The sequence below is a fragment of the Alosa alosa genome, chromosome 10 (genome assembly GCF_017589495.1).
Source record: "Alosa alosa isolate M-15738 ecotype Scorff River chromosome 10, AALO_Geno_1.1, whole genome shotgun sequence".
Taxonomy (NCBI): domain Eukaryota; kingdom Metazoa; phylum Chordata; class Actinopteri; order Clupeiformes; family Clupeidae; genus Alosa; species Alosa alosa.
Genome location: NC_063198.1, coordinates 20094943 through 20118437, shown reverse-complemented (window position 1 = coordinate 20118437; position 23495 = coordinate 20094943). Strand labels below are relative to the sequence as shown.

The 23495-nt window shown below is 42.0% G+C and overlaps 1 protein-coding gene across 2 annotated transcripts; it reads left to right on the top strand.

Annotated features, from left to right (window-relative positions):
- The first annotated feature begins 175 nt into the window (after positions 1-175).
- Positions 176-14368, top strand: taf4a (TAF4A RNA polymerase II, TATA box binding protein (TBP)-associated factor). Of its 2 annotated transcripts, none has more exons than XM_048255817.1 (16): positions 176-317; positions 660-1367; positions 1600-1739; positions 2530-2649; positions 4382-4495; positions 4721-4843; positions 5176-5265; positions 5832-6011; positions 6723-6855; positions 9207-9255; positions 9936-10105; positions 10556-10686; positions 11247-11372; positions 12380-12436; positions 13433-13552; positions 13985-14368. In XM_048255817.1, the coding sequence occupies exons 2-16, from the start codon at positions 689-691 to the stop codon at positions 14138-14140; spliced, it is 2388 nt and encodes a 795-aa protein (XP_048111774.1). In that variant the 5' UTR covers positions 176-317; positions 660-688; the 3' UTR covers positions 14141-14368. The 2 variants fall into 2 exon arrangements, with proteins under 2 accessions (XP_048111774.1, XP_048111775.1); XM_048255818.1 differs by having other exon boundaries at positions 197-256.
- Positions 14369-23495: the final 9127 nt, after the last annotated feature.

The following is a 23495-nucleotide window of genomic DNA, read 5'->3' as shown; positions in this document are numbered from 1 at the left end:
GAGTTTCGTGGTCAACTCACACTATTGTGCAGGCAGCCCTCTGTTCAAAGTCGATGGCGCAGTTCACACGCTTGCTGTCCCGCCTGGACTAGAGCAAACCAATCACAAGACGTATGGCTTCATGAGATATTACGTATACATCCTTCTTGCACATGCGCATTTAAGATTTTGAAAAACCCCGCCTCACGAAACTGATGGCGCTTGGAAGATGGCGGCGGAGCACGGACTGCTGGATGCAGTTTTATTAAACACGGAGGTAGACAACAAAGTTGTCTGTAATATTGTGGGATCACTGGACTGCAAGATAAGGGAGACAGGTCAGGGCACATTTGTGAGCTGAGTTGTTGCTTACCATATCGCTGCCAGGTCTGGAGGATTGAGCAATGCAAGTAACGTTACCGTTAGTGAAAGCCAAATCAGACTTCCATGAGAGACTGCAAGAGCAGTAGGCTAACAAGCTAGCTTGTTTGCTAAATAGAAAGAAAGCGTGTTAGCTAGTTAGCTAGGAATAGACGAGGCAGTGAAGCAGTTATATTTATACTTTTAAAGTAACTTTTTTGCTCACTTTAGTTGTTGTATTGACTCAAAAGACTTTCATGCCCTATCAATTGTGTAGCGTTTTTGACTTGTCACGCGCATTTGTCTCCACTGCCGCACAGGAGTTTCAGTGTAAAAGAGTGTCACTAGTATGATGTCCCAGAGTCCTGTATCAACAAGAATAACAGGACTCCCATCAGTCGCAGGATCAGAAAACGCAGTGGGACAACATATTCAAGGCAGAGTAGAGACCGATGTCACTGGATCTGGAACGTCTATATTTAATCAAACTTTGAATGGAGACAACGTGAACTGTCAGAGTAAGGTGAGCGGTGTCGCTCTGGCTGGGACGCCGCTGTCAAGTGGCCCCAACGTGAACATTACAAGCAACCCTGCAGCTGCGGCCCCTGTAGTCAGCAACGGACCAAGAATGGCTGACGGCAAGACAAACGTCAACGTTATTCCCTCTAGCCCAAATATTGTAATTCGTACACCTATGAACTCACAGAACACTGTTCATTCTCCCAGTTTGGGTAGCGGGTCTACTTCGGTAACTATAAGGCCGCCTGTGCAAATGGGGACTTCTGGCGCTATTTCAAACGGAAGTCAAGTGACGACGACCACACACATCGTCACAACTTCACAAGGAACTTTACAGAGTCCGCTTTTACAAACCGTGTCGAGGACGATGTCCCCGACAGCTGTTATGACTCCTTCAGTCGTCAGTCAGAGCGGTATCCGGACTATAGCGCCACAGGTGTTCGCTCCCCGGATGCCTCAGTCCGGGACAAATCCGCCTGCTAATGTCCAGAACATCCAGCTCCCACCAGGTATTTCACAAGTAGTATCATCTAGCCGGTCCCTACACTAGGTGTTTGACCCTAGACCTTTGTTACATTTCCATTAAGATTCACACGATCTTACAATCACACAAGAATCATCATGATGGACAGACATATGGACCTTTATCCTACATCAAGACTTGTGTAGTGTATGTGTGTTTTTTTTTTTAAATTTTGTAATTTTTTTTTTAATTTTTTTTTTTTTTCTGTTCCCTCCCAGGCATGGTTCTTGTCCGCAATCAGAATGGACAGCTCCTGATGATACCCCAGCAGACCTTGGCTCAGATGCAAGCCCAGGCCAAATCACAGAGCGCCATGGCACCTCGGCCCAGCACGCCCACCAGCTCCACGCCAGTCAAGGTAAAAACATAAGTAGACCATAAGTTCAAAATGAATATGGTAAGTAAGTACGGTCAAGGACTTTACACTGTAAAGTACACCTTTTAATGAATGTATTAGGCCTAGAGTTATCTGATCATAACTATCCTAGTATACTGACTTGATGATACTCGTCATACCAAGCACATTGAGAAGTTGTAGAAGTAGGGCCAACTACCCACAACCCCAGACCAGCCATAGTCACAGGGCTTCCATAGGTCATGGAATATCATGGAATATTAGCCTAAACTTGAAATGGTCTATTCCAGACATGGAATATCAGGGTATTTTTGTTTGTAGTATGTTAACATTTATCTAGGCATTTATCAAAAGCGGTATTTTCCCTGCAGTATTTTTCCTTACTGGGTTATTTAATGCATTTCATATAATGCATGGTTACAATCATTAGCCTACTTGAACCCCTTGCTCGTCAACACCTTTTAATGAATGTATTAGGCCTAGAGTTATCTGATCATAACTATGCACTATATTTTAGCAGTGTAAACTTTATAGTTTGAAAATACTGAAAATATCTGAACTAGAGAGTAAAGCTCACAAATTGATGGGGTTTTTTTTGTGTGCGTGCAGAGCAAAGGTAGTTTTCTCCATTCAGTACAGGTCATGAAAATTCAACTTTTTAGTCAGTGGAGGTCAGGAAATCAGGGAGTTTGACATGTGACTTAGAGAGGATCCTCTGGTCACTGTAGTGAATCTCTGATTTGGCTGCTCAGATGTTGACCCACCCTTCATTTATGCCCCCTTCTTCTTATAGGCTCCTGGGACCCCCATTGTTGCCCGGCCAGTGGCCCCGCTGACTGTGAACAGGCAGGGCTCACCCACTCCCAGCCCTGCCCCAGCAACCACTACCCTTCAGAGACCACCTGTCTTACAGGTACATCTGTCTACTTATCAGGCTATCCACAGGTTTTGAAAAAAATTAAAAGGTAGTAAATTAATTTAGCGAAAATTAAGGCCCTTAAAAGGTATTAAAATGTATTGGTGGCGATTTTACGAGGTATTACATTACATGTAACTATTTTTTTTAACAATGATTTACAATTATAACTATTAATGCAATTGACTTGTCGCTAAACGCCACCCTTAGAACGCAGATGAGCCAGTGAGACAGTCCAGCCTCAACTAACTGATAAAATTACAAATGAATGGTGGATTTATGGATTATTTACCACCCTTAGAACGCAGATGAGACAGTCCAGCCTCAACTAACTGATAAAATTACAAATTAATGGTGGATTTATGGAGTTTATTTCCTCAAAAAACCCTGACTGATAACCATGGTCCAACGATGTGCATGGGGGGCATGTAATACAGATAGCCAGTACCTCGAGAGGCTAGGAAACGGGGGTATATTTCATCAACAGTAGCCTATAGGACGTGTCTCCCACCACCGCTCCTAGACTATAAGCGCCTAAATTCACACATGATAAGTAATATCACAGGTAGTGCCGGGCGGTATACCGATTCACACCGAATACAGGTGTATATTTTCGTTATGATATTATTTTTTAATATACCGCCATACGTTAGGAACGCTGCGCCGTGCAACACTGTTTCAGACGAGACCCTTTTCAATATTGCGCTTCTAAACACGCATGGTGTGACTGCGGGGCGAGGGTATAGTGCTCTGGTGTTACGTTACGGTGAAGATGGATAGGATAGACATTCATGAAAGTTCCAAAATCGAAGCTGCAGAACTAGTAGAACATGATGACACACTTGTGCAAAAAAGAGGAGCTGTGTCTGTTGTTTGGAGGTTTTTTGGTTTAAAAAAAATCCGACATCGACCAAACAACCATTTTATGCAAGTGTTGACGGGCTAAAGTTGTCGCGAGCAATTTGAGAATTTATAGTATTTGGAATAAATAAGTGTGTAAGTGAAATGTAAGTGAAATACAAGGCACTTTTGCATCCTGTCTAATTTAGCATAATTCACTGGGAGTTGGTTACACCAGTTAGACTATAGCTCTCTCTTAACGTCAAATAAGCTTATTTCCCAAAAGGTTGACGTGTTCCTTTAAATCTTTTCCCTTAGATTTGGACTGGAGACTGTTAAATGCCGTTAAATGCAGTTTTGTATGTGTTGTCAGGTACAATATTGACATTCTACATGAGCTATGACATTCATGTCTGGTGCCAATTAATCAGAACATGTCCTGTGAGAGGATATGCATGTTAGAAGAAAATATGTAATTTGCTCTCAAGCTGCTCTTTTTTTGTCTTACTTCTTTCTAAAGCAGTGTCGAGAAATGATTTCATTTGTTAACGTATTGTTAATTATAATAGACATTCTCTAAATCAGTCTATACGAAGTGTTGTGACTTTCTTTCTTCTTGACTAGACCACAATACTGTCCCCTACAGGATCTTGCAAGGTTCTTGTGATTAAGGTTGAAAGTGACTTAAGTTGCCATGGGAATGAATACAGTTTAAATTGTGGTTATTTAAATTGTGGTTAAAATGGTAGTGGTCATTTAAGTTCCTATGGGAACAATTAGAAAGTAGTTATCCAGCAGGATCTCGTAGGGTTTGTGATGATAGTTGTGGCCAAGAGAATGTAATGCAGGAAATTGTGGTTAAAACTGTGTCATGGTTGTGTCTGTGTAGCATCCAGTCTCAGCGGCCGCTGGGACGACAGTGACTCCTTCTGTAGGGGCAACGGTGCAGCAGACGACACCTCAGAGGATTGCAGCGACACCTAACAGAACTGTTGTTGCCCAGGTAGCGTGTGGGTGTGTAGGGGGTTCTGTTAACCACTAGCATATGAGGCTCACTCTTGTCCTAAATCATACCTCTGCTTTTCACCACTCTGAAACAACCCCAAGCCAATATATTTTGTGCCTAATATAAGAACTGTTTGAGGTTTGAAATCAGTTGTAGTAGCATATTAACATGAACTCACTTCAGTAACATAACAGAAACATTTTATTCTTTATTTTATTGTAGGAGACCATGGAGAATGTGAAGAAATGTAAGAACTTCCTATCCACATTGATCAAGTTGGCATGCAGTGGAAAGCAGTCCACAGAGACAGCAGCCAACGTGAAAGACCTGGTGCGGAAGCTTCTAGTAAGTGTCAACGACAGGGTAAACAGGGTGAAACAAACCAGGTATCTTTACAGAAGTTTTTTTTTTCTTCTTTTGTGTTCATATATATTATACCTTTTTATTGGACTCAATTTTTTGGGCCTTAATGTAAAAAGTCCATCGGTGACACTCTTTCTGTCAGTTTCATTATATAGTATTCACATTTCCCACTGCCATGAAATTCATCAAAAGTTCACCAGTCAATGATGATTAAATGCTTTGCAGAGAAGGATAACACTAAGTGATGTATTACAAGGTAAGAAATGTTTGAGATGTAGAAAAGTCTCATTGTGATCATTCTAATATGTGAACAGGAGGGAAAGATTGAACCTGAAGACTTCACTAGCCGGTTGTACCGGGAGCTGAACTCCTCACCCCAACCTTATCTTGTGCCTTTTCTTAAGGTAAGATTTATGTTTCTGCTTACACATTCCCCTCCCCTTTTTATGGATCCACAAGACAACGAAGGCATTAGAAAAGAGGACCAATCACACAGCAAAGACTGGTATTTATTAACTATGTCAAGCTAGGTGTGAGAATTGTTATGCAAAACAGTAGTATAGTCATTTATAATGTCCTCAGTAATGGAAGTGTTCTAATTGATATGGCTTGGATCTTAGATGCTTTGTTGCTCAAAAAGTTACACATAAGATTTCAGTCTAAAAAAAGAGAAATGCACTGTGTCGTGACAGACCTTGAGTCCAGCCCTCAGGCACATCTGCTTAAAAAATACAGAAAAATTAGCAGACTGTGGCAGAAAGCCTCTTGTGTGTGCGTGCGCGTGTGTTTTTAACAGGCAAGGATTAATGGAAAAAAATTGTCTTCTACAAATATGACCAGTGCTTAAACAGTTAATGAATAAAAGTGGGATTTTAATCTGCATTTGAAAGTGACATTGGATGAGAAGGACCCAACATGTTAAATATGTACGTGTGTGTGTGTGTGTGTGTTTTTTTCTCTCCTTCTCCAGAGAAGTCTTCCTGCTTTGCGCCAGCTCACCCCAGACTCAGCAGCCTTCATCCTGCAGAGCCAGGGTCTGATGCCCAGCCCTGTCACTGCCACCACCACTATCCTTGGCCCCAATGCCACAGCTGTGGGCACTACTGCCAGCCTCGCTGCCCCACGCCCACACCTCCAGCCTACCACACTGGTACCTAACATACACACACACACACACACACACACAGAGTTTGTGTCTGTCTTCGAAAACAAACTTTTCTAGGGTGGTCACTGTTATTTACATACGTCTGTAGTGGAATGAAAAAAATGAGGACATAAAGGACAGCACCCTGAACCTCATTTTCAGAGCACTTCTTTGGAGTCTCTAGGTTTGCCAAAACCGTCTGTCAGCACGTCCTTTTTGGTCTGGGAGCAATCGTTCAGGACTCCGCTCACTAAAATATGTCTTTGACAGACAAAAGGAGCTCATTTGGCATTGCAATAGCATAGGTCATCCTTCTAGGTTTTGGAATTTATGTTCTGTTTGCAGTAGTCGTTTTATATTTAATCACGGATGACTGGGCTGATTGAGTTTTTCTTTGTCACTACCAACATTGTTGACAATGTAGATCCTGCCCCTTCCTCGATTTTAATTGGATAGTATGAGAGAAGTGACATTGACGAGCCCAGTGCTGTTTTGAAAGTTGAACAGATATCTGAGTGCTGCGGGGGGGAAAAAATGTGAACTTCATAAGATTTGTATAGAATATAGAGGCCGCCATGTCTCTTGTTGTCACTTTAGCCTGTTTGAATGAAACATTAGCCAAGCCTAGAGGATTATACCTTCCCCATGCAGCATGTCTCTTATGATCAATGAAAAGTATATCTGACTCTGTGTCTGTCTGTCTGTCTGTCTAAAAAGGTACTGAGGACTCCTCAGCCGGGCTCCATACGCAAGCCCTCGCAGGTATCCCTGGCAACGACCCCAATGGTGACACTCAGGGCTCAGCCACAGAACCGAGTGCTTGTGGGGCCACCGTCTAAGCTGATAACAGGTGTGTGTCAGTGCGGAGCCATAGTCTAAGCTGCTAACAGGTGCCATTGTGTGTGTGTGTGTAGCTGTATTACTGTAAGTAAACTGTTCAAAAACATTATGTATTAAAAAAAAAAAAACACCCATTGAAAATGCTACCTTCAGATCTAATGATCAGACCTTTGATTCGTATGCCAGTGTTGCCATGGACATAGACAACTTCTTTGACCTGAAGCCCCGTCATGGCATACTTTGGGGTCATAGGGCCCACCTACATGAACCCACCCCCCATCAAATTATCATTATATCACATCACAATTATTATTGTTATGCTATATTGTTATACATGCACTTCAAAGCCAGTGTTTAAAGTGCTAACATTGTTCACAAAAAGTTTGTGAAAACATGCACATCAGATGACTGCTCTACTAATGTAAAATATAATAACAATAGTTTCATTGCTTTTGCCTGGTTAATTGCATGATAAATACTTCTCAAAACAACAGCAATTATATGGGTGTCGTTGTTTTGGGATGTTTCCCTCATGCAAGCATCATACACTGGTAGGCAAATGGACAGAATATTGCCATATTTAATTATGCCACAAGCTTTTGGCCACGTTATTCACATTTGACTATACAATACTCTAGATAGTGTATTATAGTCTGTGCTCTGTTTTTATGGAAGTTGCATAAATCCACATTGTTCTATTAAATGTAGTTTCATAATTAAATAGCCTTCCAATAGGTTGAATTGGAGCTTTGCTACCAACGTTATCAAGTGGTTTCAGTTTCTGTTTCAGTTTTTAGTTTTAACGCTTTTTTGTATGAATGAATTACAGTAATGACACGCCGTTGCGTTGTCAACGTGAGACACTCTTTACTTCATTTATTTAAATTTCCACAATACTATATTAGTCTGGACTAGCGTAACCTACTAGCTTAGCTCCCCCCACTTAGCTCTGCCTAATAATGAATTGCGCTGAAAGCAGGCAGGCACTAGAGGTGGATTTTATTGTTCGTTCTCATGAGACAGTTTGCGTCGTTCAGTTCTCCAAAATGATTCGTTCTGAATCGTTCGTTCGTTCGTTCAGTCGCATTTCCGGTGCAACGTAGTTCAGCGGTGAATCATGGAATGCAGGTTCTCAGCTCCTCGTTTGTGCAAACGGTCAACACAACACTGTAATTGTAGCGGCAAATATATAGCTGCAACTTCATGATTATGTGTACTTTTAGACAAAGCAGCAGTAGCTAATGTGTTCATTCACCTTGACATTAAACTGACATATTGAAGGTAAATAGAGTAGACTATGGCTAGATCAGCTAATTTCTTTTTTAAAAAATTTGTTCATTTATAAAGGAACAAAGACCCAGTAGGCTATGCCGACAAACATGGCTTGGCAGAAAGATTATATTGATGAAAAGGTTTCAAGTCCCCATTTTGCCTAGGCTACAGAGCCATAATCACTCTGCTTCTAGCCAAGAACGAGTGACTGACTGAACGAGAACGACAGACCGAAGTGAAACAGGTGGGGGGTCTTGGTGTGAGGATGAACGAGAAGAGACATTTATTAACCTGGCATGACACAGAAAATACAAAGACAGCATGCATTTACCATTAGACAGATATTTAAATGTAAATGCCAATATTGAAATGTAAAATGGAATTGTTAATGTAAACCATTATCGTAATTTTTTTATCGTATGCTCTCCCACTAGTCTCATGGAAACGGTTGCTATGCTTTCATGCCCCTCATTGGCTACTTCGATGAGAACGTTTTAGAAACAATACAGACAACAGCATACGATTGGTTTGGCTCTTACCTTAGGAAGCTGGGCCATAGGCATTCACAGCAGCACAAGGTCAGCGTGATTCAGCGACGAACGAACAAGAACTAAAAAGGCAAATCAGTTCAGGTCGTTCATTTTAAAGACCCGTTCGAACAAACTGATTCGTTCACGACCGACCCACCTCTAGCAGGCACGCAGCTTTGCTGCTGGCGTTAACAGTTTGCGTGCATAGCGGGGTTTAAAACATGACTGCCAAAGTCTTAGTAGCCTGTTTAACATCCAAAGACAGTCATTGTACTTTTCAAGGGTTAATAACATAGAGTTAATATAACATTACAGTGAGCCGTTTGAGACCAAAAATAAATAGGCGGTCAATAGTAAAACGACTCTTCGACTAAAAAAAATTGCCGTCGACTAATTTTCATGGTTGATTAGGTCGACTAAGTCGACTAATCGCGGCAGCACTAAAAAGCTCTTCTTTGACAGGCAAGTCCCCAACAGTCAGGTCCTCAGCATCATTCCCCAATTACTCTCTTGACTCTGACTCCTCACTCACCCAACCCTCTTTCTCCCTGTCTTACAGCTGGGACATCAAAAGGCAGACCAGGAGACAGTGCTGGAGGCACTTTCAAGTGAGTCGGACCAATTGGCCACTCACCTGTGTGTTTTTGTGTGTATACTGTACTTGCACCCGCTTTGTCTGCAAATCTGTTTATGTAGAATATTGCAGGGATTGAGACCAGGTCATAATGTCATAATGCCATCCTAATGACTTGATGTTATCTGGATCAGTGCTGTTTCAGTACTCTCTCATGGCTAGTGTGATGGGTAGTTTCTCTAGGGAGGGTTTCTGCATCCCTTGTGGAGACTGCTCTCTGGCACTGGTTATGGCTTAGAGTCATAACCCTCAATAGGAGCAAAATGTACATGCCGCTCATTTGGGCCTTCTCCAGGCCAGGCAGTGGTCCACTGGAGTCCATATCGGTCCATCAATGTAAAGTGTCTTGTGGTTGACATTACTTGTTCAGTTGATGACCATTAGTACAATTTTAATTTCATCAGGCCAAAGACCTCCATTTTCCTCATCGCTAGTCTCACAGAATGGCCATTTCCATGAGAGGTTCTGATGCCAGGTTGATATTACTCTGTCATATTGCCAATCATTTTAAGAGTTGGATGGTCATGAAGTGGCAGGCCTGACCCTTGAATGCATGAAGAAAAGCTAGAGCTAGATGTATATGGAGTCCAGGCACACTGGTTTGAATGTGTGGCCCTTGTTTAATTAATCCCTCGTTTGCACGCACCGTTCCAGGGATGATGACGACATCAACGACGTGGCCTCCATGGCCGGGGTGAACCTGTCGGAGGAGAGCGCCCGTATTCTGGCAACCAACTCAGAGCTGGTGGGCACGGTGATGCGCTCGTGTAAGGACGAGGCGTTCCTTCACACTGCCATGTTGACAAGGAGGATGATGGAGATAGGTGAGGGTTTGTTACTATCTGAGAATGGATGAGCCGGATGATATTTTACCTTCTGTATGTACAGTAGCGATTATCATAATCATGATTATTTTAATCAGTATTGAGATCAGGATTATTTAACCCGATTAATCAATGTTTTTGGAAAAATGTTCCATTTTGTAAACTTTAAAAAACTAGATGTGCTGCATGGCGGTCCAAAATATGACCGGTCACTCAGTCCTGCACATTCTCTCCGCACTAGTGGCGGTCATAATTAACAGTACCGGAAGGCTTTAAGCCTGTTTGATTTCCTTTTTTTTTTTTAAATATTTTTTTTAATAAGATTTTGTATAACTTTGTATGAGGTTCCCTGTGTTGAATCGGGTTTAAAAACAAAGGCCACAGCCTTTCCAATCCCAGTCTGGCCTGTTATTGCTTGGATTTTTATGAATCAACCCCCCCTGCTCACAGGAAAGAAGTACGGCATCACTGAGCTGGGACCTGACGTGGTGACGTTTGTGTCCCACGCCACCCAGCAGCGGCTCACCAGCCTCCTGGAGAAGGTGTCGGCTGCCGCCCAGCACAAGAACATCAACCTCAAGGTCAGTCGGGGCACAGCGACTCACATGTTGCTCTGATTTGGAGGTGTGCTGTTTCATGAAACAGCAGTCTTTTTTTTCTTTTTTTTTTTTAAATCTCAACACAATGATTATGTTGTGATAGTGTGGATAAATGCACTAAGTGGTGCAGTGTGGAGCCATGGAGCAGATGTTTCCTCTCAGATGTGCTAAATGTCATTTGTAGTTCTGTTTTGCATCCTGCTGGGAGCATGACTGCACAGTTATCATCTTATTTACAGTTCCAATAATGTGCTCAATTCACAAAGGACAGATTAGTTGCTGTAGAATACATTTTTGTAAAGTAAATGGCTGAGTTTTTGTTAAATTATTGTTATTGTTGATGGTGTTTTTTACTAAGGAAACATACGTTTAATATATATAAAGTAATAACCATATCTGTAGGGTTTCAAGCAGCACTGTCTGTAGATGAGGGGAGTGAGATTAAGTGCTTCATAATCTCTACTCCATCACAAGTCCTAATCCGTATGGTGTGTGTGTTCAAATGTTTATGATGGTAATGTGCAGCTGGCTGTGTGTTGCAGGAGGGCGATCATTACGAGCAGGCGAGCGATGTGCGGCTGCAGCTCAAGTTCTTTGAGCAGCTGGACCAGCTGGAGAAGCAGCGCAAGGAGGAGCAGGAGAGAGAGATCCTCATGAAGGCAGCTAAGGTGAGACGTACGCAGACAGGTGATGCACATACTTCACTCGGTGTCAGTTGAGACCCCCTCGGATAGGTGATTAAGACCTTAGTGGTGGTCGTTTTCTTATTTGGTAAGGTAGGTCACAATCTGGGGTGCGTTTCCCAAAACCATAGTAGCTAACGTTTCCCAAAACCAATGCAATTTCCATTGTTGCTGAAAATTGCTAACAGGTTGCAATATGGTTTTGTTAACAACCCCATTACCAGGTTACTGCTCTTCCTTAGCTCTGAGTCACTTGACTACGTACGGGAGATTTCAGACTACATTACATTACATTACATTACATTACATTTAGCAGACACTTCTTGACCAAAGTGACTTACATATGTCAGCTATATTACAAGGGATCACATTGTCCCCGGAGCAACTTGGGGTTAAGTGCCTTGCTCAAGGGCACATTGGTGGAAGCCGGGAATTGAACCGACAACTTTCAGGCTACTGCACGCTAGCCCAGCTCCTTAACCACTACACTACCACCGCCCCAGACTACATTCATTTGTCTAGTTTCTGTGGGGAGCAGGACTGAGAGAGCTCAGGCAGCTGGAAATATCAAGGTGGGGGGGGGGACACACGCTTGTAGCATAAGTCCTTTTAGGCAAGTCCCTCCACTCGGCAGCCATATTGCAACACTTTTTGGGCACTTATCAGGCATCTATTTCTGGTAGGACTGCGCGTGTGCAATGCTTCACAATTCACGACACACCAACCTCGCTCCAGCTGCGAGATCACAACACATGATTGGCACGGTGTATTCACATGTCAATTTTTGTCGGCGGAAGGGCCGGAGTATGTGTAGACGACTGCCATGTTTGCGTTAAGAACTAGCCCCATACATTTCTATGGGAGATTCTTTGAGTGCTGTGTCTCCTCTTTAGAAAGTCTCTGGCATTGCTACCTGGCCAGTGACACCTCCTGCTGTTGATGAACCTGTGTAAGTGCTGTGAGTTTACCTCTTTTTTTTTTTTCTTCTCCAGTCTCGAGCGCGACAAGAAGACCCTGAACAGCTGCGTTTAAAACAAAAAGCCAAAGAGGTAGGACAATCCACATGATGAATGTGTTAGATGTGTAAAACCAGATGAGAGAGCTGGTCCTCAACGTCTGTGTGTGTTGGCAGTACAGTGTGTATTTGTATGTCTGTATTTATCTCTGCTTGCCATGCCATTGTTGTGTTGGACCAGCTACATGTAGTGTACAGGGTTCCCACGGGTCATGGAATGTCTGGAATGTCATGGAAAGTCAGGGAATTTTATGATTTTGGGGGCAAAGTCATGTAATATCAGGGAATTTTGTTGTAGCAGTTTAAAATATACTTGCCAAAATACATTAATACAGATATATTTCCACTCAGAGTTGGTGTATATCTGGTTATTAGCTTTACTGCTTTAATGCTGAGTAGTTGTGGTTAGCCCAACTTTGTTCATTCAATACCCATTTATTCATCTCCCGCTCTAAAAATAATTAAAAGATTCTTGGATGCTATGTGACTGTTCTGAAAGCTTTGGTCAGTGTATATTGTACCCTTCATTGTAAAGTAGGTCATGGAAATTACGTTTTTTTGTCAGGGAAAAGTCATGGAATTGACTGAGTGGGAACCCTGAGTGTATTTCACAGTGTGTGTACAGAGGTAATGCAGTGGTAGGGTAGAGATTAGAGATGGGTACTGATTATTTAAAACGGTACAACTGGCAATTCAATTCAGGTCTTGTGATGCCATGTCTTGCTAACAATAATGTCTTCATCTCTTCTTGTCTATTGACATATTTTAAAAGTTGTATTTGGCATTGCTAAAAGGCAACCTTGTGATCCTGATTTTACCCAAGCAAAGCCATTGAATTGAGTCCTTGCTCCCAGAAAGAGCTTTTGTTAGTTTACGTGTGTGCGTGTGCGTGCTTGTGTGTCAGATTGTATTTATTGTCATATATTGTGACTGTGTGCAGTTGTTTGTCTGTAGGCTTCTATCTGAGTTTGATTTTGTTATGATTGCATGTGGAGAATAATTGTTATTTGTGTGTGTGCGTGCGCAACAGATGCAGCAGCAGGAGCTGGCCGAGATCAGACAGAGGGAAGCCAATCTGACGGCTCTGGCGGCCATCGGCCCCAGGAAGAGGAAGAGGATGGACTCCCCCGGCAGTGCTGGGGCTGCAGAGGTGAGGGCTAAGGCTGCTCTGACTCGCCATCATCTCAGACCTCTGGGACCACATCATAGACGCCATCACATCAGCTTTCTAACAACAATGATTTATAGATATAGCAGATTAGATAGCTATGAAGTTGCCAGGATACATGCAGCACAGTATGCTGGAACAATATAATGGAACAGCAAGAATGTTCGGAGAAGATGGCATTGTAGAAGGAATGCATATTTGTTTTATGTGTACCTATTTTGCATGTGTACATTGTATGTGAAACATTTAGCATTTATTGAAACCGGAATGTGAGACTTATTTCTCTTGCACACTACCCCTCATAACTTAACCTCTGCGTCCCATCTCTTAATGTCCACCCTCTTCCTTCTTTTTCTCTCTCTTTTTATTTTCTCTCTCTCTCTCTCTCTCTTTCTTTCTCTCTCTCTCTCTCAGGCCTCCTCCTCCTCGGCCAGCTCTGGCTCGGGTTCGTCCAGGCAGTTCACCCGTCAGCGCATCACTCGTATCAACCTCAGGGACCTGCTCTTCTGCCTGGAGAATGAGGACTCCACCAGCCACTCCCAGCTCCTCTACCGCGCCCTCCTCAAGTAGATGCCACGACCACACCATCATGACAGTTTCACTTTTAAAAATATATATTTTACATGTTTCTTTTGTTTTGCCTACTACAGCCCAGGGATTTTTTTTCCTCGTAAAATATGCAAAATGACCTATTGTACAAACATACTGTGAATCCTGAGTACGGAATCTGTTTTTATATCTGTGATGTTTCTAAAAAAATGTTTTGGAAAGAATAAAACCGACAGAGTTTCTATAAAAGGTGTTAATTTCATTTCTATATTCAGGCATCACATATGTAATGCAACTGTAATTACTCAGTTGGCTTGCCAGGGGTCGAAAAAGATGGCATGGGTTAAAAGGTCTAAAATATCTGTTTTATTCAAGACCAGTTAGGGGAGAATGGCATTGTTACAATCTTAATAACTTCAAATCACTTCAGGGATCAATTACACAGTAAGAATTTGTCAGCCTTTCAACCCTTAGTGTCTGCAGTATAGATGCCACCAGGTGGCAGTATTACTCCGTATTTCATGATCTGGCCCTGCCGACCAAATTGAATGACAGTTGTGTTAATATCAGGGTGCGTCTCCAGAACAGTCTTACTTTGTCAAATATGTGTATCTATCTAAACCACTGCCACACTGCTTCTGAGAGAAGTTTATCCTCTTCCATCATCACTTTTCACCTGTCAGGTCTTTTTTTTTCTGTGGCAGGAGGCACGTCCACGAGTTCTTTTGATTCAGACACCCTGCCGATTCACAGGCTAATGCCAGCTCCTGCGGACGGCGACTGGCTAGCCGCCGCCGCTGCAGAGATTTGATTTTGCGTCATTACCATAATCCATCTGACACACCATTTCCTTCAGCTCTGACTTAGTCCTGCAGGATACCTTTTCAGAATATGAGATCAAACATTCCATTTTTATGCGAAATATTCCGGCATTTATGTTGTAGTGATTGGCAGAGGTCTTACATTGTCATTACAAAGGCATCACTTTTTTTGTCTCAAGTGAAGGCTAGTTGAAGGAGTCATGTATGTCTGGACGGTAGCTCCTGATTCTTTTATCCAAGGTCTGCCTTTAACTTAAATTCTAACGTCAACATTTCAAAGTTTAATCAACTGACTGGTGTGTGAGGATTAACTCTATTCTGCCAAGGGTAAATCCAGGGTGAGTAGGCTACTGTACACCATGGAGGTGCTCATACAAGTCTGTTTCATAGAGAATCCAGAAGGCAGAAATGAAAAAATGCCCTGCAGTCAATGGTCAAAGAACTTTCAAAGGGGTTCTGCATTTATCAGTGTGTTCAAAGTGGCCTATAACCAGATAAGTTTCTTCAACTTTTAAGTTATGGTGGAAAGCAGCATTGATAATCCAAAGGTAGCCTTTGGAGTGGCTTTTCCTGGCTGAAGCTAAAAAATTGATCTGGCTGGTATACAATTATGAAGGACAACCATGCATACTCCTTTGCGAGCCAATGTTGGAGATCAGCACTATTTGACAAGTCTTTTCAGTCACTCCGTAGATGGATGCAGTGCCAGACGCTGCCATTCTGAGTCTGAGATGCTCTTTGTGGAAAAGCTTGCCCTCCTCCGTGTGTAGACACAAGCCAGCGATTTCCTGGGTAATTCTCTTCTCAATGGCCGACTGCCACAGTTCCTTGGGAGTTTAAGTCCACATAAGCTCCCTCTCGAGTACAAGATGAAATGGCTGGTGCGGCCACTCTGTTGCCTAGCTACAGCGCCCACTTGGCGTGGGGCTGTAAGCAGGGTATGAAGGAAATGGTCTTCGTCGTCGATAATAACATCGGGCCCCTTGCCACCACAGCAGGAGTTTTATCTCCGTAAGCTAATTCCCAAATAACAGCCAAAGAGCTGTGGCACGCCTTATAGTCTGCCTCTGTCCCAGTGGCTCATGCGTGTTAGTGCCCTAGTGCCCAATATCGTTCGGGCACTGCCAGCTGGACATATTGAAGTGGTTTGATGCATCTGATTATCTGTTGATGGCGAGAGACATACATGATTCATCCGTGAAGTCTATCCAACAACAATTAATTTCACCTTTGTGGAAAGCCTTAGACTAAATTGTGATGTTTTGCCATCATGTGGAATTATTACTTGTAATGTCACATGTCTGCCAATTTCTTATATGATGTGTGTCACGGTGAAAATAAGAATGGCCTCAAGCATCTCGAAGGAGAGCAATGCAAGACAGATTTGAAATGCTCTGCCGAGTCTGTTTCATCCATGTTAAGTGCATGAATGTTGGATGCATTCATATTCAGCACACAGTCTTGTTAGACACACTCATTTTAGTGGGGATTAATCTTCAATATTTAATGTCCAGATTTCCATCCACAAGACAGCTATGCATACTGTAGTTCTATTTGTACCTTCTATCTCAGCTGTAGGTCAACATAACAGAATTACCCTGATTTTGTTTGCATTCTAAAACTTGCACGCACGTGATTTGCACGCACCAAAAAAAGAAAATGCAGCATTCATTGATACGTACGCATGCCTATAGACTCTTCATCTACATGCATATCTACACATTGACTCATGTCAAGCTGACCAGTATGATCTGAGTGTGTGTGTGTGTTTCCCGGTTGATAAGTCTGTCTGGCAGTAATGAGGAGCAGGGGTCTTTGTGTGGATCACCCTACCGTGCTGTCCATAAACTCTGCGTGGAATAGGATTCCGTAACCTTGCATCTCTCCATGGAACAGGAATGGGCATGAGGTTAATAGCCTGATGACCTTTTAATAGGCTGCTCCACTGACAGCTTAAAGGAACCAACAAGATGCCGGCCCTTGCCCCACACCTCCTTTCCTCCTCCACTACTCCCTTTCTCTCTCTCTCTCTCCCTCTCCTTCCCTCTGTGTGGACCAGGGATGAGGGCTCAAGGAGAGATTAACTATCCACATTAATCTCACTGTTAGCAGCAGTATGCAGCCTGTGCATAGTGAAGGAGTGTGCTGCCTTAACCAACACAGCCGTTTCCAGCAGGCATTCATACTCAATTATGCGCCAGTGCCCTCAGCAGAACTACTGGATTCTAATGTCATTGAGGGCTCTTGTGAACTGATTCTTTTCATACCACTGATAATACTGGGGCAACCACTTAAACGGAAAATTTTAAATGATTTTTATGACTTACAGGTGTTCATGCCCTTTAAATGTACAACACCAACTGGGGTGGGGGGCTTCTATAGTCGTCGGCATACTTAAGGATGAGTATAAGTATATATACTCTTTTGATCCTGTGAGGGAAATTTGGTCTCGCCATTTATCCCAATCCGTGAATTAGTGAAACACAAACAGCACACAGTGAGGTGACGCACACACTAACCCAGAGCAGTGAGCTGCCTGCAACAGCCGGGCTCGGGGAGCAGTGAGGGGTTAGGTGCCTTGCTCAAGGGCACTTCAGCCATGGATGTGGACATGGGAGAGCAGTACTCAACCACTTCCCCCGCCCACATTTTTTCTACTGGTCAGGGATCGAACCGGCAACACTTTGGTTACAAGCCCGAAACCCTAACCAGTAGGCCACGGCTGCCCCACTGGCTAGTAGCTAGGCCATTTTATGACAGGTCTTAGCCAATGACTGCTTTATTTGTATACAGATAGGATGATGCTGAGCTGTTTGGCAAAACTTCAAATCAGTGATTGCTGTAGTTATTGTTTTTAGACTATGGACGTGGAGCAATTTATCATAGCAATCAGTGGGATCTGAGAAACTAGAGCGTAGACTGAAATCAAATGAAACAACTGAAGGCAATCATGGCAGTGATGCATTGCTCTAGCATCACAAATCTGAAAACTTTTTTTTTTGCAGCGTGTTTTCAGAAAACCTGTAATTATACTAAATCAGTGGAACAGCATATTCCACTGCAATATAGTACACACACACAGGCATGCATGCACACATAAATACATGCACACACACACACACACACACACACACACAGCAGACCATTTGATGTGGATGACACAGAGCCCACTAATGATAACATATACTTGGTGGTTAGAGGTGCATTTGCATTGATTACTGTTCCTCTCACTAATTATTGATGTGCTACCAATTAGGACTGGATCTGGGAGGCAGTTGAGTGGAAACTAGAGGAGGCCTGCTGCCGCATCTGTGTGGGCTGAGGGATGATGCAGGGTCAAATGAGGTCAGCTCAGCTGCATGGAGCAGTGCTTAACCATCCGAGTTGTGTGTAGGGCTTTTTTTTGTAATTCATGTTTTTGAGATTCGTGCCAATTGTTGCCGGAGGGGATAGATAATGTAGTACTTACCTACATACTAGGATAACATACCATACGTATCTAAAATAAAATAAAATCTAAAAACAGATTTTTATATTTTATTATCATCTCCCTAGTTTCACCTAGACATCAGTGAGATTAGAAATGAGATTTAGGTATTTGAAATGAGATTTTATGGACCACGTTTTCTCTTATGGTGTTAAAGAAGCGATCTCAACAGGCTCACAATTGCTGGGCAGATTGGCCTACACACTTCTGCCATCTAGTTTCCACTGGATTTTTTGATTTTCGGTGCCGTTTAAGTAAAACGCCATGTTATTTCCCATAGACATTTGACGACCGAAGGTTGGATGGATACGGAAGTTAGGAGGCGGGACTTATTCTGGAGAGGTCTATAGAGTGGTGAAGTCCCGCCCCTTCTACTTCCGGTCCATGGGACCTATCTTTCAAAAAATTATGAACGGGAGTTAATGGAGAGATAACAATAATTTTTTGTTCCAGTTTGAATTGTGCCACAAATTTCACATATGTTGTGTGTGAATTTAAAAGATAATTTTTCATGTCAAGAAAGTACTGTTGTTTGATAGACTTCAAAAGTTATGTTGGTTTTGTGCGAATCCACTCAGTGGACTACATCTCTCGTCTTGAACGATGTACGTCACCAACGTAATGAAACGATAAGAGCTGTTATGCTAGTTAACGGTTGCATCTTGCTGCCTGCTTTGTCACTTAACAGTATGTAATGTACAGTCTATGGACGAATACAAGTTACCTGATGTGTTTAATCCTCTGACTCATGGTATTTTCTTGGGCAAGGAAAGCCCAATTAAGACCTGTTGCTGGTATGCTTGTACAATCTAGTGTGGCTGTGAATGAGCTAACGTCACTAGCGCGACTGATGGGTTTGTAGTCGTTGGAATTACGATCTTTCACAATGTTGTAATTCAATAGTTACGAAACAAACTGCAAATATTTTTACATGAAAAATTGTCTTTAAAATTGACAAGCATCATATGGGTAATTCAAGGCACAAGTCAACCGGGACCAGAAAATAATTTCTTTTTCGCCATAGACTGCCGTTCAAATTTTTTTGATAGATAGGTCCCATGGAGGCAAACGGAGAAGGCGGGACTTCACCACTCTATAGAGCTGGTAAGTCCCGCCCTTTCCGCTGGACCTCTAGATTGAAAAATCGTCAATGCAAGTGAATGTGAGAAAATAATTATTTTCTGGTCCCGTTTGATTTGTGCCATGAATGTGAACATATGTTGTCTGTGAAATTTTTAATATAAATTTTCGTGTAAAGAATGCTACAATTGAGCGGGTAGAAGTTTGATGCGGTTAAACTTTGTGTGAGAGCACTTTGTGGACTACAACTTTCCGCTAGACGACAGATCACTAGTTTCCCATAACAACCATCAGTTGGTCGAGATGTAGAGGGTTATTAAGATCGACTTTGAACACAGTGAACCATACAACTTTACAATCACACTGTATCGTAGTGTTATGTGTTGAGTGAAGCTAGACATGTTTCAAATATTTTTGTTACCATGTGTGTTTATTCCTGCCGTTACAAAAACTAGCATCTCAGTTAATGTTAGCGATTAGAGCTAGCTCACGTCACAGGCGACATGTAGTCTTTCTCGTTATGTCTTTTCCACAACTGATAACCGAAGAATCATATAATATACTGTCAAACTCGTAACATGAAAAATTATATTAAAAATTCACAGACGACATATGTTCACATTCATGGCACAAATCAAACGGGACCAGAAAATAATTATTTTCTCACATTCACTTACATTGACGATTTTTCAATCTAGAGGTCCAGCGGAAAGGGCGGGACTTACCAGCTCTATAAACGAACTACAAAAGAAGTCACGTGACTTTACCCTTCGACATTACCAGAGAATGTCTAACGTTACTCACGGTAGCATGGTTTGTTTATTAGCCTGGTTAGCATTGACACTTACAGCCAGTTCTTCATGTGAGTAGAAGCACAACACCAGTTATCCAGACAAAAGGTTATCACCACGCGGTTTACATCACGTTCCGTTATTACGAAAATATGTTAAGCCAGTTAAGCCTATCTCATCTAAAAATGGCGTCTCTTCCGTTTTGCTACGTTAAGACGGATCGCTACTTCCGGTCATTCGGAACACCGTTCCCGGTGAATGGCAATTGCACAGATGATTTGCACAAGGCGGTATTATGTACCTCTGTGTACCAACAGCAGATAAAAACAACCATATTTGAGCTTTCATAATTTCCCCCGCAATGTGGACCATCGAAGAAAATGGATTCAAGCCATCAGGAGAGAGGAAGGCCCACTGTTTAACGTCTCTAATAGCACAGTCGTTTCTAGTATGCATTTCCATAGCAGTGACCTGTACAAAACACCAAAAGTGGTTTTAACAAACCAGAGTTAAACAAGACGCGGTACCTTTTGTTTTTCATGGGTCTCTGACACAACCCAAGAGATAAATAGCCAGGTGTACATTTGCATATACATTATGTTTATTTGGAGGATTTTACTGGCTCTGTGCACTAGATAATGAGTACTTAAATTGTACCAAAACCGTAAGAAATAACATTACAATGTGCAAGTGTTAAGCTTCTTAAAACCATGGGTGACTGATTAGCACTGATGTGTGCCAGTCTGCTCGGTTTCAAGTTGATATTTATACACAAATTTAGCTTCCACCTTTTTCCTAAATACACCAGCCTATGGCATGATATGAAAGACGAACCGTGTTTGTGTTATGGTGGGTGAACGGCACACGCTTCTCGCTCGTTGTAATCACTTTTAAAAAGCACCTAAAGATGAATGCTTCAGTTGTGCCAAAATGTATGAAATACAATGTTTGCAAGTGTTTTACGCTTCTTAACCCGTGGGCAGCTCCATGAAACACTGCTGTGTGCCAGTCTGCTCGGTTTCAAGTAGATATTTAAACGCAATTTTAGCTTCCACCTTTTTCCTAAATACACCAGCTACGGCATTACATGAAAGACGAACTTCGTGTTTGTGTTATGGTGGGTGAACGGCACACGTTTCTCGCTCGTTGTAATCGCTTTTAAAAAACACCTAAAGATGAATGCTTCAGTTGCTGTAAGTGTTTTACGCTTCTTAAACCCGTGGGCAGCTCCAAGGAGCACTGCTGTGTGCCAGTCTGCTCTGTTTCAAGTAGATATTTACGTGATTTTAGCTTCCACCCGCCTACATGCACTACGTGGAGTTTGTCTCTACCTAGTGCACAGAGCCAATAGCCCTAGGTAACAAAGCAAAGATATAGATAGTAATGTTAGCTAGGTTTAGACAGCAAATTGTGTTAGTGTGTCTGTTTTAAACTAAACGAGAGATTATTTCATACATTTATATTTCATACACCTTTTACTGAAACACAGATTATTGTGATGTTATTTTGTGTAACAGCACTCATAACTTACTACAATATGTCATCATTGCACACTACAGTAATTGTAGTGTACCTTAATTAATTAATAAGCATTGTTGTTTACATTTGAGCAGGATGTCAGCATCAGGAAAATAAGCTATTCTTGAAATGGACTGAGTTTAAAGAGGTGCTGTGATCTGTTTCATTATTTCTCTACTTTTTCTCTACTTGTCTATTTGTTTACATCAGGTAGGTGCATTGGATGCAGCTCACACGAGGATAGTGGAACTGGAGGTGCTGGTGTTGTCACGTGAGTATTTTCACTTCCCTGCTCTTATATATGCATACGCACGCACCCATACGCTCCCACATGCTAAGTTGTTAGTAACTAGATGTACCGCATAGCGGTACAAAATATGACCGCCGCTCAGTCCTGTACATCCGTTCCGCGAAAATAAATCACACTTCAATTTGTCTCCATATTTTACTCCATCCCCACTCTTGAAACTTTTGTGTATGCTTGTTTGGCATGCCTGAGTGTGTGTGTCGGCTGCACAGAAAGTAGCCTACTGGTGCTGAAAAGGTGAATAGATTGTAGAATAGCCAAAGAAGATGTAGCATTGTTATAAAACCTTTAAAATCTCTAAACAATCACAAGTAGGGCAGTTCATCACAGTTCATCCATTGCAACTGGATTGATGAAAGGTCACTTACACCTGTAGGCTACATTGTATTTGGGAAAAGCAAAGGTATCAGCATAATGTTATTTTTTTTTTTTTTTATGTATTTATAAACAAAAACATCTCTGTCAGTTCCATGTCGTTTTCAACAGCTATCAAAACAAAGGTCATTTTGGATGGATGGATTTTTTGTGAATGTTTCTTCTTCTACATAAGATTTTTAGTCATCTTTAGTTCATGTAAATACTTTATTGTCAATGCACAAATTAAGTAACAGTAGTCTGAAAGCGTTATTGTTAATGCACAAATTAATAACAGTAGCCTAGTCTGAAACGAAATGCTGTTTTACATCTAACCAGTGGTGCAAATAACTGACATGTCAAATGGGCCTTGATGAAATCGTAAGCTAGACTGTTCATACACATTTTAGCAGACCCAAAGTTGAAGAGCTTTTTGTCGTTATTGTTCGTGCAAATATAGGCTGATTCATGTTCCCTTGCATTGTTTAACTGAGGTCCATGGCTAGTCTGGCTTTCATCAGACCAAGCTCAATCTTTTAAGAAATCAAAAATAAATAGCGGGCAGATCAGGCTGGTTCACCCAGCCTAGTCCATAGGCACCCGATATTGTTTAATTTTCCGATTGAGATATACGCTCTGGCTATTCTAAATGCAAAAATGCATCAGGGAGTTATGACAAAACGGTAACTAACAAACTAGATCCTAATAGAAAGCTGTTAGCTTCCCTAAGCTACAGGTAGGATTATAAGGTAGGCCTATTTACAACATAAATTGTCAATAGGCTATGCTGGCGACACAAATAAAATCTCCTTTGGAAACCAATGGTTTAAGCCTTACAGTATCAAGCGGACTTAAACTGTCATATCGTATGAAAAGTTGTAATAACATTCATGCAGCTCCATGAGTCAAGGAAAGCGGCGAATGAAGTAGCCACTTCTAAATGGGACCCACTACACAGTAGCTTAAGGTGTTTTGCTAAAGCAGCCATAATGAAATGAAGGTGTCATTGTTTGGATAC

Excerpts from the sequence above, each read along its gene's own strand:
- taf4a (XM_048255817.1), top strand. The coding sequence starts at position 689 with ATGATGTCCCAGAGTCCTGTATCAACAAGAATAACAGGACTCCCATCA. Across the intron at positions 4,844-5,175 it reads ACCTGGTGCGGAAGCTTCTA|GAGGGAAAGATTGAACCTGA; the intron begins GTAAGTGTCAAC and ends ATATGTGAACAG. Across the intron at positions 10,687-11,246 it reads ACAAGAACATCAACCTCAAG|GAGGGCGATCATTACGAGCA; the intron begins GTCAGTCGGGGC and ends TGTGTGTTGCAG.